The sequence below is a fragment of the Schistosoma mansoni genome, assembly GCF_000237925.1.
Source record: "Schistosoma mansoni, WGS project CABG00000000 data, chromosome 1 unplaced supercontig 0034, strain Puerto Rico, whole genome shotgun sequence".
NCBI classification, from domain to species: Eukaryota; Metazoa; Platyhelminthes; class Trematoda; order Strigeidida; family Schistosomatidae; genus Schistosoma; species Schistosoma mansoni.
The window spans coordinates 884,225-899,879 of NW_017385988.1; the positions used below are offsets into that span (position 1 = coordinate 884,225).

The 15,655-nt window shown below is 33.2% G+C and overlaps 2 protein-coding genes across 2 annotated transcripts in view; both read right to left on the minus strand.

The window, feature by feature from the left end:
• Nucleotides 1-3,685, minus strand: part of Smp_142270 (basic helix-loop-helix transcription factor,putative) — a gene marked incomplete at both ends in the record, with an annotated part of 40,658 nt that extends 36,973 nt beyond the window's left edge. The window contains one exon of the mRNA XM_018791869.1: nt 3,278-3,685. Coding sequence (XP_018644976.1) covers nt 3,278-3,685 — 408 coding nt within the window. The remainder of the gene's footprint in view (nt 1-3,277) is intronic.
• Nucleotides 3,686-7,618: 3,933 nt separating this feature from the next.
• On the minus strand, nt 7,619-14,565 carry Smp_142260 (hypothetical protein; the record flags this gene model as incomplete). The annotated part of the gene is made up of 4 exons (XM_018791870.1): nt 7,619-7,683; nt 12,142-12,307; nt 13,587-13,609; nt 14,475-14,565. The coding sequence occupies 4 exons, from the start codon at nt 14,563-14,565 to the stop codon at nt 7,619-7,621; spliced, it is 345 nt and encodes a 114-aa protein (XP_018644977.1).
• Between the last annotated feature and the right edge of the window lie 1,090 nt (nt 14,566-15,655).

Here is a 15,655-nt window from a genome sequence, read left to right on the forward strand (position 1 = left end):
TAGAGTTGTGAAGATTGTTGAGTTTTTATTGAGATCGTGAACTGAGGTACTGAGGTGATGAACAAAGATATAAAATAAATCTAATCTCAACGTTTAAAGGAAGACAAAGAGTGTGATCGATTGTGAGCCATGTCACACAAAGTCTACAACCATCGGTTACGATAGTCACGCGGACCCCAACCAAGTAGTCTGCATCTACCAACATGGCCCAGACTAGAAGTTGGTGACTTCAACGACTGATGCCATATTTTGGTTTGGCCGCCCCTAACTCTATTTCAACCATCCCCAACACTAGTCAGCATTGCGCGTCATGGTAATCGGTGTTCAATCATACGTAACACGTGGCCCAACCATCTCAGTCGATGAACATTTATGACATTATCAACTGATTTACCATCATTCCGTAATATCCAGTGTCTAACCTCACTATTACATATCTGGTGATCCCAGCCGATGCAAGCAATATTTCTAAGGCATATGTGGTCTTAGTAACTGACGAGTATCTTCTACTCTAAATGGCCATGTTTCGCAGCCGTAAGGTAGAACAGATCGAAGTGCTGTGCAGTATACTCGCCCGCTAATTGATAGACGGATATTTCGTCTTCGCCATAGGTGACGTAAGTTGGCAAAAGCCAAACGAGCTTTTTGAATCCGTGCTGAGATTTCGTCAGACACCAACCCATTAGGGCTGAAGTTGTCGATGCGTTCGACTACTTCACTCCCTATCCTTAGTTCATGTGTTGACGCAGCCCAGTCCTAGAACAACAACTTGCATTTAGAGGGAGAGAAACGCATCCCAAACATCTTTGCATTGTTATTCAGTGCTATCGAAACACTCTGCATTTTATCAGCGTCTTCATCAAACAGGACTATAACATCTGTGTATTTCAAGTCAATAAGTGAACCTCTTGGAAGGAGATCAATTCCTGAAAATTCAGTCGACGAGAGTGTTATTTCTAGCAATAGGTCCATAATGAAGTTAAACAAAAATGGGAATAGTGGACAGTCTTGTCGGACACCACTTGAGGTTGTAAAATCAGATGACAGTTCGCCATAAGTTGTCACTCGACTTTACTATCCAGCCGCGTAAAGTGGAGTTGGACATGGTTACAATTTGCGACCTAATAAGTAAAAAGTAATTCTATGAAACGAATTATCATAAAAATGAATTTCGGGTTTAACATTGTCGAGTAAATATCAGTAGTGAATATTTAAGAATTGTCAGTGAACCGAATTTTTATAAGCCGCACTATCGTTGGCCGAGATTTAGCATGCTATGTTCACAGTATAAATTCATGAAACTTTTCAAGTAGACAAAAAAGAATACAATGTAATTTGTAAGCATGTCTGAATTAAACAAATAAAACTTAGATGATGCAACATATAAGTCGCTGGAAGTCAATCAGTCAGTTATAGTCATTAAGTGTAAATGAATCAAATTGAAAAGCAGTTCCATGAAAGTCAGGATTTACTTTCCAACAGTCTATCCACAACTCACAAATCGTCTCTAAATAAGCGTAGATAGACAATTTTTCTGTAAGCAAAAGCCGTAAAAAATAGGCATGAATGTTAGAATCTCGAAAATTCTGCCTGTATACCACATTTATTACACAGTAATAACTGAAATTGCTAGACCTAGCTATGCTTATATGTAGTTTGAAAAAGGGAAATAAGTTTCCGATACAATCGAATGACCCAAATGAATAGATTCACGTAATGGATTAACGCATTGACAGATTCACTACTTAGAATAGCTTCACAAGCCTTCCGATAAGATGACTGCTGACCAAAAGACGTAAGTCTGAATGCAGGAAACTTGACTGTTACAAAGAACAAGAACCACTAGCAACACCCATGACATATCCCAATACCTAGTCAAAGGATATCTTTAGTCAAGTGTATATAACCAAAGTCATGACTAAATTCTGTCACCAGTGAAGTGACTGTTGGAAGCAGATGTTTTTAACTAGAATATCTTTGACATATCGCTTTTGAGATTATAAATAATTAAGAAAACTAGTTTATTAGATTGAGAAACTGATACCAGGTAATTCAACCATGATAAGTATTTAATGTGTTGTACGGCGAGACTAAAGAACATGGACGAGCCAATCAAAAGCTTTCGCGGGTTTTCAAGGTCACGGCGCTAAGTTCGGTACCTGACGCTTACGTACGGTCGGTTTACAACAGATTTTAGAGAAAACATGATAATTAAGCGTCTACAAGAGAAGTGATCATAAGATTTTGGAGCAAAATTCAACTATACATTTCTATAAATAGAGTTTTGGCATTATAGTTGATGTCAGTTCGTGATGAAAACCCTAAGTATAATTCCTAACCTTAACCAAGAATGTAAATCATAATTTGAATTCTTCACACAGGTTTATAACCCTCATTTAGTCTTAGTTATTATGTGGACACTCTGAGATTCACTCTAGCGTCGCTCAAAAGGCGTCCATATTTTATAGTCTCATCCTTAACCCTAATCCTAAACCCTAAACCATACCAACATACCGACAACACTGGAACTATGTGGTCGAGGCTAAAAGAATTCTTGAGACTTTTTCATGGTTCCAGAGGTCGACTACTATGGAGCCACATGGATGAGTTCCTGTGCCGGATGCACTATGATTTTAGAACTTCTGAACCTATATCTGACCTTGATAAGTATTTGAGTCATGTAAAAGAACAGTATCCCCTTTAATTTTTGAGTTTTGTATAATATATTTTTACTGTATACTAACTGTCTTCTGATTGGCTAGTATTTCTCAAGATCATTTAAGATTCGTTCAAAGGTCGTCCATGTTCTTTAGTCCCGCCTGTTGTACTACCACAAAAACTTCAGAATTCTGGAAGAGGATATATGATAATAGTTAATCTTCAGCGCTATCGACTATTTGATTGTCCATGAGGAAATGAAACTCTGTCGTTAACTATCATATGGAAAGAAGCTGAATTTGTAAACTCTATTTGACCTTAAAAACCAAGTCACTTAAATTCAGTTTTAAATACTAATCAATACTTGATCCCTGAGTGTTCCATAGATATATTTATTCACACACAATTATGACGAATGAAACTAATGCACAACTATGTATATTATACGTAGTAAACGTAAAAAAGTGACCAGAAAATAATTATTTATACGGCAGTTTATATTGAAGATGATCGATTACAATGACATTAAAATCATTCATATGAGTAGAACACATGAAAAGTAACATTTTCCAAAATCCAATAATGAAATAATTAATAGATTACTACTACAACTACTCACAAATGCTGAAATTGTATGTGATGGCCATAACATTGAAATGGTACCACCATTACGAGAAAATTCATGATCATCTTCATCAATAATATCAGAGCATGAAAATAATTTCTCAGTAGGATAATCAACAGAAAATGAACAATCTGTATATGATACACTTGATGTTGAATCAATTAAATCTGTTAAATCCAAAAATTCTACATCATATTTACTAGAAGATATTGGTGATGTTGAACAACCAAAATGATTGGAAGTACAAGTTGTAGTAGATGAATTAATTGAATTTTGTTGATATAACTGAGAAGTTGTAACATTAATTCCATTATAACAGAAACAAGTAAAATATGGTGAAGTGAATAATTGACTTTCACAAGAATTATTATTTGTATGATACTGTTGTTGTTCACCATGCATGACAATAAGGTTTTTTTTATAAAATTATATCAAAAGAGAATGAAAACTTGTTAAACATAAAATAACTGGAAAGGATTAACCCAGGATAGAGCTCGATAAAGAATCTCAGTGGGCGGCCTATGCTCCTTCACAAGGGGATAGTAGGCGTAAGTATAAAACAGAATCACTTTCTCAACATTGCGACATCATTCTTTTGTATAATATGCAAGCAATTACAACGAAACTGTGCAGTGAACTAATTTCGATTAAAGATTTTTGGATGCATGTTTATGTGTTGTAGAGTTCAAAAAAGGCATCAAGACGATAGGAATTATGTTAGATAACTAATTATTATTACCTAGTCACTTGCGTGGGACAACCAACACCATCTATTACGCTCCACTACGACTGACTAAGATGTAACTAGTTAGATATATATATATATATATATATATATATATATATATATATATATATATATATATATATATATATATATATATATATATATATATATAGTAATAGTTAAACAATTATTAAAAACAACCAAAGTATCCAAACACAAAACAAAACTCCCTTCTTTATTAAACTATCGAATGTATCAGGAACAATATGATTGGAGAACACATAAGATACGAATCAGAAGAGATCTACAGTACAGAAAGGTGTATGTGTGTGTAAAACTCTACAAACATTTTATGAAATATTGTATCAAGCAAAATTGATGAGGATTTTAATTAGAAATTTTTCTATATAAAATGATTAACAGTGACTGTTAAGTAGTATTTTATCTATCAAGAAATAGTACAACTAGGCGCAGTGACATAATAATTAAAGTATTCAGTTTTCAATTAAAATAGATGATAGGTTCAAACAATACTTTATCTATCAATACGACTCGGATCAGTAAATGACTTAGTTGTTTTCAACAAATGAAAGAGACCCGTGGTGTTGAAGGAGAATGAAGGAAATTCAGGGAAGAAATTTTCCGTATAGACGACTTTATTTACTTAAGTTGTACTATTGTATTTATAGTTAATGATTTAATGGACTGATATCACTTATTGGTTTGTCTGCTTTTAGCCTTCTTTCAGCTTACATTAACTAGGACTGTACATCGAGGTAGGCGACAGATAAGCAAACGTAGGGTATGTTCAACATGATATTTTAAAAAATAACTTTTACCGACAGATAATCAGATAAATGAGTAACTAAGCTAATTTAAACAAGCATATACTGCTCGTGAAAACTTTTTAAAAAGGTATGAAAAACGAATACTTTTACAACTCGTTCTTATTCAGAGAGAGTAAAATAATGAAAAGCACTTTCAGAAAGCTGTCAGAAGGGTTTACTCTCATGTTATTTTTGGTTTAAAAGGTACTAATTAATAAGTAATATTTAGAATTTCGATGAAAATTTAAGCCTTTGTTGTGAATAAAACCTATGTTATGTTGACCCTGCCCCTTTAACGAAATGGATTTTTTTATTAAGCTATATGGTCGTGAACTTCGAATAGCCTTCAGTTAACACTTTAAAATGACCCTATTGACAAGACACTAGGGGAACGATATTCACGATGTCTTTATAGATAAAAAAAACTCTGTATACATGTTTTTGTTTATTGTTACCAAACACACTGAGGAAATCATCAAACTGTATCCACAAAACAAGCCCTAACTTGGGATCCTCAGAGCAAAATAAAGAGAGGAAGACCAAAGAACACATTGCGTCGGAAATTGTAGGCAGACATCAAAAAAATAGCACTTGGGAACAACTAGAAAGGAGAGCCAAGGATAGACTAGGTTGTAAGTACATAATTACCCAACGTAAAGTTCTACCAGCAAGTTCGAAGTACGTCCAATTTCAAACTGGAAATCCTAAAATTTTCAATAACCTGGCGACAAATTTCATTTTCGTTTCATCTATACAAAATCTTAACCATACAGGTATTCTTCTGAAGCCTATTACTATAGAACCGATCACTTAAAAATGAGTATGTATCCTGATTTCTATGGCATAAGTACTACAAAGTGCAAAAAAGAGAAGTCACCACACATTGATACAATTTCTGAAAGCTTTTAAGTTCGACAGTTAGCCTTCCACAATGATGCATGTAAGTACATCAACTTCATTTGTTTCACCGCCCCCGACCACACCTGAGATACGAAAACATTCAAAGATTTCAAAAGACTCAAATTCATACATAGGAACACTATCTAATTACTGTAACATCAGTGTATGTATTTTGCGATGAGAATGCCTATGGATGTAAAATCCAAAAACAGTGACAATCAAGATAATTTATACAGGCCTTTTAAAAATTATTTGGCTGGAGATATAGGAGGAAACTGTGGTATTACAATAAACTATTGCTATGATGATATAACTTTTAACTATTATATACATTAGGTTGGAAACCGATTTCATCGCCTTTGGTTTAAGCAATCGGATAGTGCCAATGGTCTTTACATACACACACACTGGCACATAAAAAATTGAGTACTTAACAGAGGTAAATTACCTTACACTAAGAACACCGACAGTTTAAAACTGTAACATATTTCAACGGATACCAACGAAGGAAGAACATGAATGATTGCCAAAAACAGCCAAAAAAAATTGAATTTACAAAGACAATGGTATAAATATATTTTTAGTGTACTCATTTATTGTGGTCGATGAAAAAGTGGAACAATTATTTGCAATATAAATGAAAGTTCTGTTTAATATCGTTTGCGAAATTACACAAACAGGTTACATTACACCGTTTTTTTTCTTTTAATTATAAGACTACTACTATTCAATGACAAAAAGGTAACAATAGTTGAATCTTTTCAAACCAATACTTGAATAAAATAGTTCCAGAAGGTAATCTCTCTTAATGCGTAACACAAAATAATCTATAATGCGTTAGAATTACACACACACACACACGTGCATTCGAAGATGCGATTTAACATTCATTTTAATAAATGCAAGTGTAAAAACCGTTTTGAAAAAAAGGAACAATCAGCTTCAGTTCATAACACAAGTACAAAGTTAACACTCTGATAATCATATATCCTCAAATGAATATCTCATGTATACATATACATGATAAAGGAACAAATTTATGATAAAACAGCTGTTTTAATTAGATAGATTAAAATACTAATATAAAAATGACAGTGGACAAACAAATTCACTTAGATTTCAATCATGACAATACAGAATATGAATAAAAATACAATGTGGAAGTATTTGTAACATTATTAACAGAATGTTACAAATAACTAGTATAGTAAAGTTATACAGCTTCAGTCCTAGATACAAAACTTATTCATAGCACAAGTTGATCTTAAAAGGTGTTTTTCAATGAAGAAGAAGAAAAAAAAGAAGCAGAAGTAGTGTATATTTTATCGAGATGAATAGTAAACCTAATATTACACTTGGTGCATAAAAAACCTATTATTATACTGTAATATTATCATAAATATGTTGTGTATGATGAGTCAGAGTAATTCACACTATATACGGAAGAGATTTGTGTAAGTAAATGATTTTGTTCATTAAAATCTTTAAAGCATTACCAATCATCACCCAGTCTATCGTTGACACTAGGATGACGCGGTATAAATGTGTGTATCAGTTTTAGTGGTTGTCCTCTGAGCTAAATGGTTTGACCGTCGTAGTAGACTTTTGAGTGAACTAGGGATTGATGGTGTTGTTTAGGATCATAATGAAAGTTCCGAAATCAAACTACCCAACTATCGGTTTTAGTTGCCACACAATACAATAGGAGGAAAAATAACCAAAACAGTTTCAATTATTGTATCAATAACCTTAGTAACAATGAAACCTAAAGCATCAGTTCATTGGAAGGAATGGATGAAACTAGAAAAGAGAAAGTATAAAATGACACTAAGCTCCTTCATGATTAAAAGAAAGACTTTTTTGGAAAACAAGTGCCCTACCCTATGGTTCAATTTGACTAACATTCCCTAATCCCCAATTATAAAGAACACGATCACCATGTGAACCTTAAAAAAGAATAGTACATTTCAATAGTTTATCAAGAATCATATGTAAATGTAGTGTGTAATAACCAGGTCAATCTACAAACACCGATTATCAGTAAAGAGTTGTGGAGACTGTTGAGTTTTCCTGTTGAGATGATGAATCGATCAATGTTAGGAGACTAGTGAAAACCTGGAAGCAGTGGGTGGTCGCTTCATCCTAGTGTGGGACTTCTCAGAAGTGCGCATCCACGATCCCGTACGCAGGACTCAAACACAAGATTTTCGGTCACAACAACAACTCAACAATCTCCACAACCCTACACTGATAATTATCATGTGCTCACTAGTGAATAGTTTCGAGACGTGCTTTTCGTTGTTCTAGTGAGAAGCTGCAACCAGTAGAGTTGAAACGTAAGGGGTGTGAGACAGTTACTCACCGAAGACAATAGAAGATGGTAATGCAATATTGTGGATTAGTTGAAGTTAAACATTAACACTGTTGGATGCCGGCTAAGTGGTCTAGAAGTTAAGCATCCGCGCGAGACTGAAGGTCCTGGGTTCGATTTTCGCATGTGGAATCGTGAATGAGCACTGGTGAGGAGTCATCACACACTAGGATGAAATGGCCGTCCAGAGCAACCAGGTTTTCAATGGTGGTCTAACATTGATCGGTTTTTGATCTCAATAAAAACGCTAATTAGTTTAGAAATTCACAATTGTTAAAAATAATAATACATTGAGGAAACTACAAAATAATCTGAGATGATTTTTTCCAGTCAAATAGTATACCCAAAACCAAATGTTTAATGAATTTATGATACAAGATTAAAGTAACAAAACAAGCTGACATAATAAGAGAAAAATTAATAAACTCTCAATTCTATTTTTAAAAATAGAAAATAATAAATGGCTTTAAAAATAAAATTATTCACCTACCTGTGAAGGGATTATTTTTGCTGTAGCTGAGGTGCACACAGGAATCAATTGCACCGGGTCATCGTTACGCCCTGAATAAGAGTGAATTTTGTTATTTAGAGAGGAACAGAATAAAAATAAGACAATCAAACTAGCTTAGTTACAGACTAACTTAAAATTCTAATAATTCAATATAAACTATGTTAGGTATTCGATGCAATAACTATGATTGTTCAACGGACAGAAGATGGTAATCAAGATTTAACAACTTTGCATTGTAATAATGATAAAAAAAGTATTTAACCACATATTGTAGAAAACAGACTGATTATGTTGATATATGTTAAAGTGGAATTAATTTAGACATAAGAACATACGATTGTGGCTAATAACTTTAATGAAGTTATTCGAGTTGAACTACACTAGCTAAAATACGGGATCGTGGATGCGCACTGCTGAGGAGTCCCATAATAGGACAAAACGGCCGTCCAGTGCTTCCAGGTTTTCCATGGTTGTCCAGCTTCAATTGATTCATGATCTTAACTATGAAAATAAAATACTTTCTTCAAGCTTAATGAATATTCTGGAAAAAAAACAATTTCTGATTATATGAATTATAGTTGAAATATATTTTACCCTCGTCTCAAAATAGGAAGCTTTCCAATAGGAAAGATGAGATACTAATCAGTCTATTGAAAATGGATTTTTTTTCTAGATTACCACTCCCAATGTCACTTTACTACATTAAGTGAACTAATGCCATGGTATATTTTGTGATGAATGCATTTTCTCAAATAAATTCTGATTACGTTTTAAGTCGACCAAGAATTGAAGACATTAATGCTGCAGGTAAATATAATTTTATAACATACTACTTTTTTTTATTAATTCAGATATGAATTTAACAGTTTCTATTTTTAAAAAAAAGAAAAATAACAAACTTTTCCTAAATTAAACTAACACAACAAATATGCAACTAGACGAAATATTTGTTGGGGATACCAACTTTATACAAAGAAGAGTGTGCTTAATAATATTTTTTATGGTCGAAAAGAAGAAACTTTTATAGAGAAAACAGAACACAGAAGAAAGGGGAAAGTGAATCAACATCGAAATAAGCGAAAAGAAGTAAACACACACGCGCATACGAGACGGATAAAACAACAAACTGTCAACACACAAAAACAAAGTACATACACAACAACGATAAATATGGAAACGAAATGGCACAAGGGGGGGATTAAATGTTAAAAAAAACAAAGTAAGGTTTTCCATACACCAAATATCTAGTCCAGAAGTATCTAGTACATTGCCCCATTTTCATAACACAGTTACAAGAACAGAGCTGGAAGTCTATATGGAATTGTCATAGAAATTAAGGAAAATTTGAAAACTATGTTACACTGAAATGATGATGATGATAGATAAAGAAAAATACGCAGGAAATTTCAGTAGAGAAAACAAACTAGAAAAGAATATTCACACTATGAAGAAATGTGTCGAATTGATGTTTCACTAACAACTGGTCAAGATATCCATCTGTTTACTTACTTAATCAACACGTTGAAGGTAATCATAATCATCAAAAAGAATGACAAATTTATCAGATAAGCGAAATAAAAACAGACTAGAACTTCTATGTGTACATAGTGTGAACATGACGAGTTTACCAGATATGACTGATGCATTCTGGAACAATATCAATCGACAATAATAATAGTAATAGTAATACACATATAACACAGACAAGCGCAATGTCAGTGTTTATTTGTCCAGAATTAGATGAGAAGCAATATGTTACATAGACAAGAAATTTGTGTAGTATCGCATTGATGAAAAAAGCGTACTGTATACATAAATTAGCTAGCGTTAAAATTAAGATTGAATCAATAAAGACCACTTAATTTATAAATAATCCAAAAATTGGTGTATTCATCATTACACTGATGAGTCGGTAAATTTACGGAGAAAGATATAGACAATGCAAAGTTACAAGGAAACTGACCCATTTGCATTCTGGTGACAGCCTCAGTGAGACTCTTAACACTCGCAATGAGTCCTTCTATGACGGGGTCTTTCACCTATCAACTACCACAATAGCAGGTAATAGATTTAAGAAGCCTATGATTCTAGATAGTTTGAATGAACAGTCAATAAGCTCATAGATTCTTACCAATAAACTTTTAGTTTTCTCTAGTGTACATCAACAATATTCAGCATCATATATATATATATATATATATATATATATATATATATATATATATATATATATATATATATATATATATATATATATAGGACGATTACTAGGAATAGTTAACACATACTACTGAGTCTTCACTAATGTAACAACCAATTTATTGATTGCACGTAGGTGCTGCTTGTAAATACTCCATACATATTTTCTAAATAGACCTAAAGAGACTAAACTGTTTGGATATGGTTCAGAAACAAAGTTTATTGAAATCGGGCTAAGATTATCCCTTACATGCTTAATCCCAGAAAGTCTCTTTAAAGTCTTTGTTAAACTATTTGCCAGGAGACTGATTTGACTGTTCGGAAACTAAGATTTTTCTATGGTCCTAGAATGAAGTGAGTGTACCACGTACCTCTTAAAAAGCATTACATTGTATATTTACTTCTCACATCTAATGTGTCGAGGAACAGTATGTCTGACAATCTTATTGTAATCTCGAAAGCTCCGTACAAAAGCACATCAAGTAAAGTAATACAACACAAATAGCAATACACCTGATCAAAGTTCTCTAATATCTTCATAACTGTTCACTCTTGCTCTAAATAATATTTCGAAAACAGCTCTTAAGGAAATACATGGTATAAATCGTTTGACTAGAGTGATCATTCATATTCCAGTAAGTGGATAACATTGCCTTACAATACAATAACACTGAGGCTACTCAGATGGAAGTCGATCAGTTAGCGATCTGCATAAGTAAGTATTGCAAGAACTTGGCCTTTTCGAAATCCAGAGGACGTCTCCAAGATTAGAGGTATATATATATATACAACTGATCACAATCAGCTTAGTCTGTATGAATCGACGTGGTCCAATCAACGATTTCATGGATTGATACCGCATCTCAGTTGACAGGGCTATATCGTCCGTAAATATTAGACAAATTATGAGTACTGAGTAGAAGATTACCATATGAAATGAATAAAAAACGTTCGGGAAACAAAGTACCATAAATAGATTGGTATGCAAAATTTGTTTCATGGCAGCAAACTTAACCAGTAGAAAACGTAAAAAGATAAAATGTTCAAAGATAAACTAACTTTTCGAGCGGCCAACAATATTATCAACGTTTAATCTTTTGGACTATCATTAAGGCTACTATTATTTCGAATTCTTCGCTATTCATCTTGTCAATTTAATCTCATTCTGCGGATTTAATATGACAACTCGGGCTAATGCACATTTTTGCCAGGCTTTTAATAAGTAACATCGTTTAATTTTACGGAATGTATTACATTAAAAATTTAATTAGATTTTAACAAAACATGCGCGTAGCCATCTACCTATTGAATAAATTATCTTACCTAGACCACTTGAGCAGTCGACATTTATATTACATTCCCTCTGTAATGACCCCGTCATTGGGCCAGTTGGAGTAGAAGGATTGTACCACAGGTTAGCTGGGGATGAATCGACACCACTTGCTAGATCATGACTAAAACCATAATAGTTAGCACCCAATGGACCAAGCTAAAAATAAAACAGTTGACATATGATTATTTTAAGATGGATGACACACTAACATAGCCTAGGTACTACAAAACTAGATAATACTCATTATTCAGTGTAACAATTGACTACCAGTCCTAGCAACATGAACTAACAAATTAATGAAAATTAGTAATGGAGTACAGGATAACGTCTCAGGCTTATAGTTACACCTACTCTTAAGGATGAGAGTATAATCGAAATCCCCCAGATCGAAGAAAAAGGAACAGGATAAAAAAAAGTTCAATCATTCTTTTTTATTTTCCAACTTACATTTTGCTAATAATAGCCCATCCTAACAATTTTTATATCTATTAAAACTAGTATACAGCAATCCAATTCAGAATCAAAACTTTGAGAAAAAAGTTATCCTAACAAACATTTGGTCCTGTCGCACTAAACATCAGCCTAAAATTCAGTAGTTATTTTCCTCAAATGATGGATGAAACCAACCAGGGGAATTTAGAAAATATTTTAAGAGAGTAAATCATGTCAAGAGCCACAGATAAGATGTGTTATAAGATACTTTATTAAACATCTTAAAGTGAAGTGTTTCAGGATAAATTAACCACATCCACTAATTTGTACGATGGACAAATCTTACTGTTGATAAAATCAACAAAGGAGTGGTAATCGATTTGGTTAATACATGTTACATACATATACAACGCTAGCTAACTATGATGTGCGATAGAATAAACCTTGTGGATTAGAATGCAAATCACATCTACACTGGTTGATCTAAACTATGTAAAACTCCAGGTGCGCTTAGGTGACATTGTAGTCTATACATGGAGCAGCGACTTGTTGTAATTACCCAAAATGATACATCGTCTATTACAGAATCCAACTTGTTTGAATCAATAGCTAACCTTTATAATGCTTTTAATTACTAAAGAATCAGTCAAAAATTAATTATCAAGTTACTAGAACAATTAGTTCAGGGATATTAGATACATCAATTTGCAAACCTCTAGAAATTAAGAGCTCTCTACATCTCTATAAACTGTTTGATATACACTGTGCTGAATAGTACATCATCAATTTTATAAATACATATGTTTATCCCCCATCTCTACAATTACGCTCAGATACAAACTAAATGCAACAGAATAGACAAAATCTATCATATACAGATAAACCGAATAGACAGATGAAGCTTTCTGTACTGTTAGGTAATGTTCCGCTGATCATTTTCCAAAACCTTTATCACAATCACTCGATTTTTACGAAATGCAAATAACTACTTAGTAAAACTTACAGGCTGAGGTTCTGAATTTATATCTAAAAATAAAACACAGAAAAAAAATATGAAATGTGATTTAAAACGAAAAACTAGGAATCTGTTTTAAAAAATGCATACATGCTAGTAGTATTTTTTTACTCTAGCTTGGAGAGCTAGCACAGCTACATCATAATACCATTATAGTACGAATAAGTTTAAAAAATTAAGTGATGTGTTAAATTACGTCAAACTAATCCAACCAATGAATTTTGATTAATTTTTTCTATTATTAATTAGGAATTGAATATTGCTTTGTGGAACTACGAAGGTAAAAAGGTCTTACATTCCTACACTATACATTAAATCATATACGGAATGCTACATAATTATTTTGTGAAATTTGGATCAAAAGCTCAAACAGTACCCAAACAATGTTTGTGGTTAAATATCAAACCTCAGGGAAAACCAAACGGTCAGAACAATACTACAACCACCCATGATAAGAATAATCAAGTTTGCTATATGCAACAGCACCGATCGGTCTCTCTAAATGTCACAAAAGATCATTTTTCCTACTAGGTTATTTCAATAAGAGATGGTACAGGATATTAGGATTACAATAATCCAAGTATCAAATATGTTGTGACCACCAACCGAAAGTTGAATATAGTTGAGCTTGTTTATCGAGACGACCTGGTCTTGAGATTCATAGGATTTGAGCACTTACTACACCAAGAAGTTAACCATAGAAATACCGAGTGTAAAACGTAAGCTGAGAGCAAAATGAGAGAATTAGAAAGAACTGCTCTATCATATTAACAGAAATCATTTATCATGAAAGAAACAATACCAAGTTACTTAAAACTACGTCAATATGAGAAATAAATAATGATTATGATGAAAGAATAACAGCGTTAAACATACCTGCTAGAAATGTCCCAGGTTGAGTATCAACACTGAATGTATTTGACAAAGGAAATAGTGGTTCAGATGAAGTGATCTGAGATGCTAACATAACGCTTGGACTAGACTGGGTTGGTAAATTTTGGTGCAAATGATTGAAAGGCAGACCAGATGCTGGAAAACGAGTAGTGGGACTGTGTGACAATGGTTGAAGCCATTGGCTGGAAGTCGAATGCATCATGTCTACATATACATCACCAATTTTTGACCTGATAAAAATATAATACATAAGAAATACTGATAATGATAGAACGAGTTGCGACACCCAAAGCGTTAAGAAACATGAGCAGAGCATGATGTAGTATTAGAGAAGCAAGAGCCCTTTAAAACTTAAAAACTTAGATTACTTATGGAAGAGTTCAACACAACCACCACTCCTCATAACATCAGTTAGTCAGTCACAAACAACGTAGAACATGGCACAAATGCGTACTAGCTTAAGTTCCCACGAGGTAAACAGTTGACTGTCTTATCAGACGTAAAGCCCAGTGTTTTAAAAAATTCCCCATGGTTCATGATTGTAAAAGATCGCTTCATTTACTTTGATTCATTTACAATTACCTATGAAATGTCTCATCCTACTTAGCTAAAGTAACCTGACAACAGCTTGAGTTAGGGGTGATAGATATATTCTGAATGAATTTCAAAGGAAAGGTTAAATTTCCTCACACAACACTTGTCGCTTCATAGCATTTAATGAAAATAATTATGTGGCCAGTTGGTCAATTTGACATGTTTTTTCTCTAGACATTTCATGAAATAGGTAGATCATAGCTTTTAGATTCAAGTGTCTGCAATCCGAGCTTCAAAGAGCAACCTTACACTTCCCCCATTTTATGTAAAAACAAATCATGTTAATAACTAAAGCAACTACGTGGAAAAATGAGTTCATTGATATTCGTACATCCTGGAGCATAAAAGAATTCACCCAATGGATAGGACGACAATGTCCTTCTAAGATTTAAAAAGCCTAATAATCAGATTCTGGGACGGTGAAAACTCAAACACTCGCTAAGTACACTTAGACTGAACGAAAACTATTCATAATGGTTACTTCTATTGTACACACTACTATTATTATTTAAACATAAACATTGGTATAAAGAGGCACCAAATACATGGTAGTTATCAAGTATTTGTGT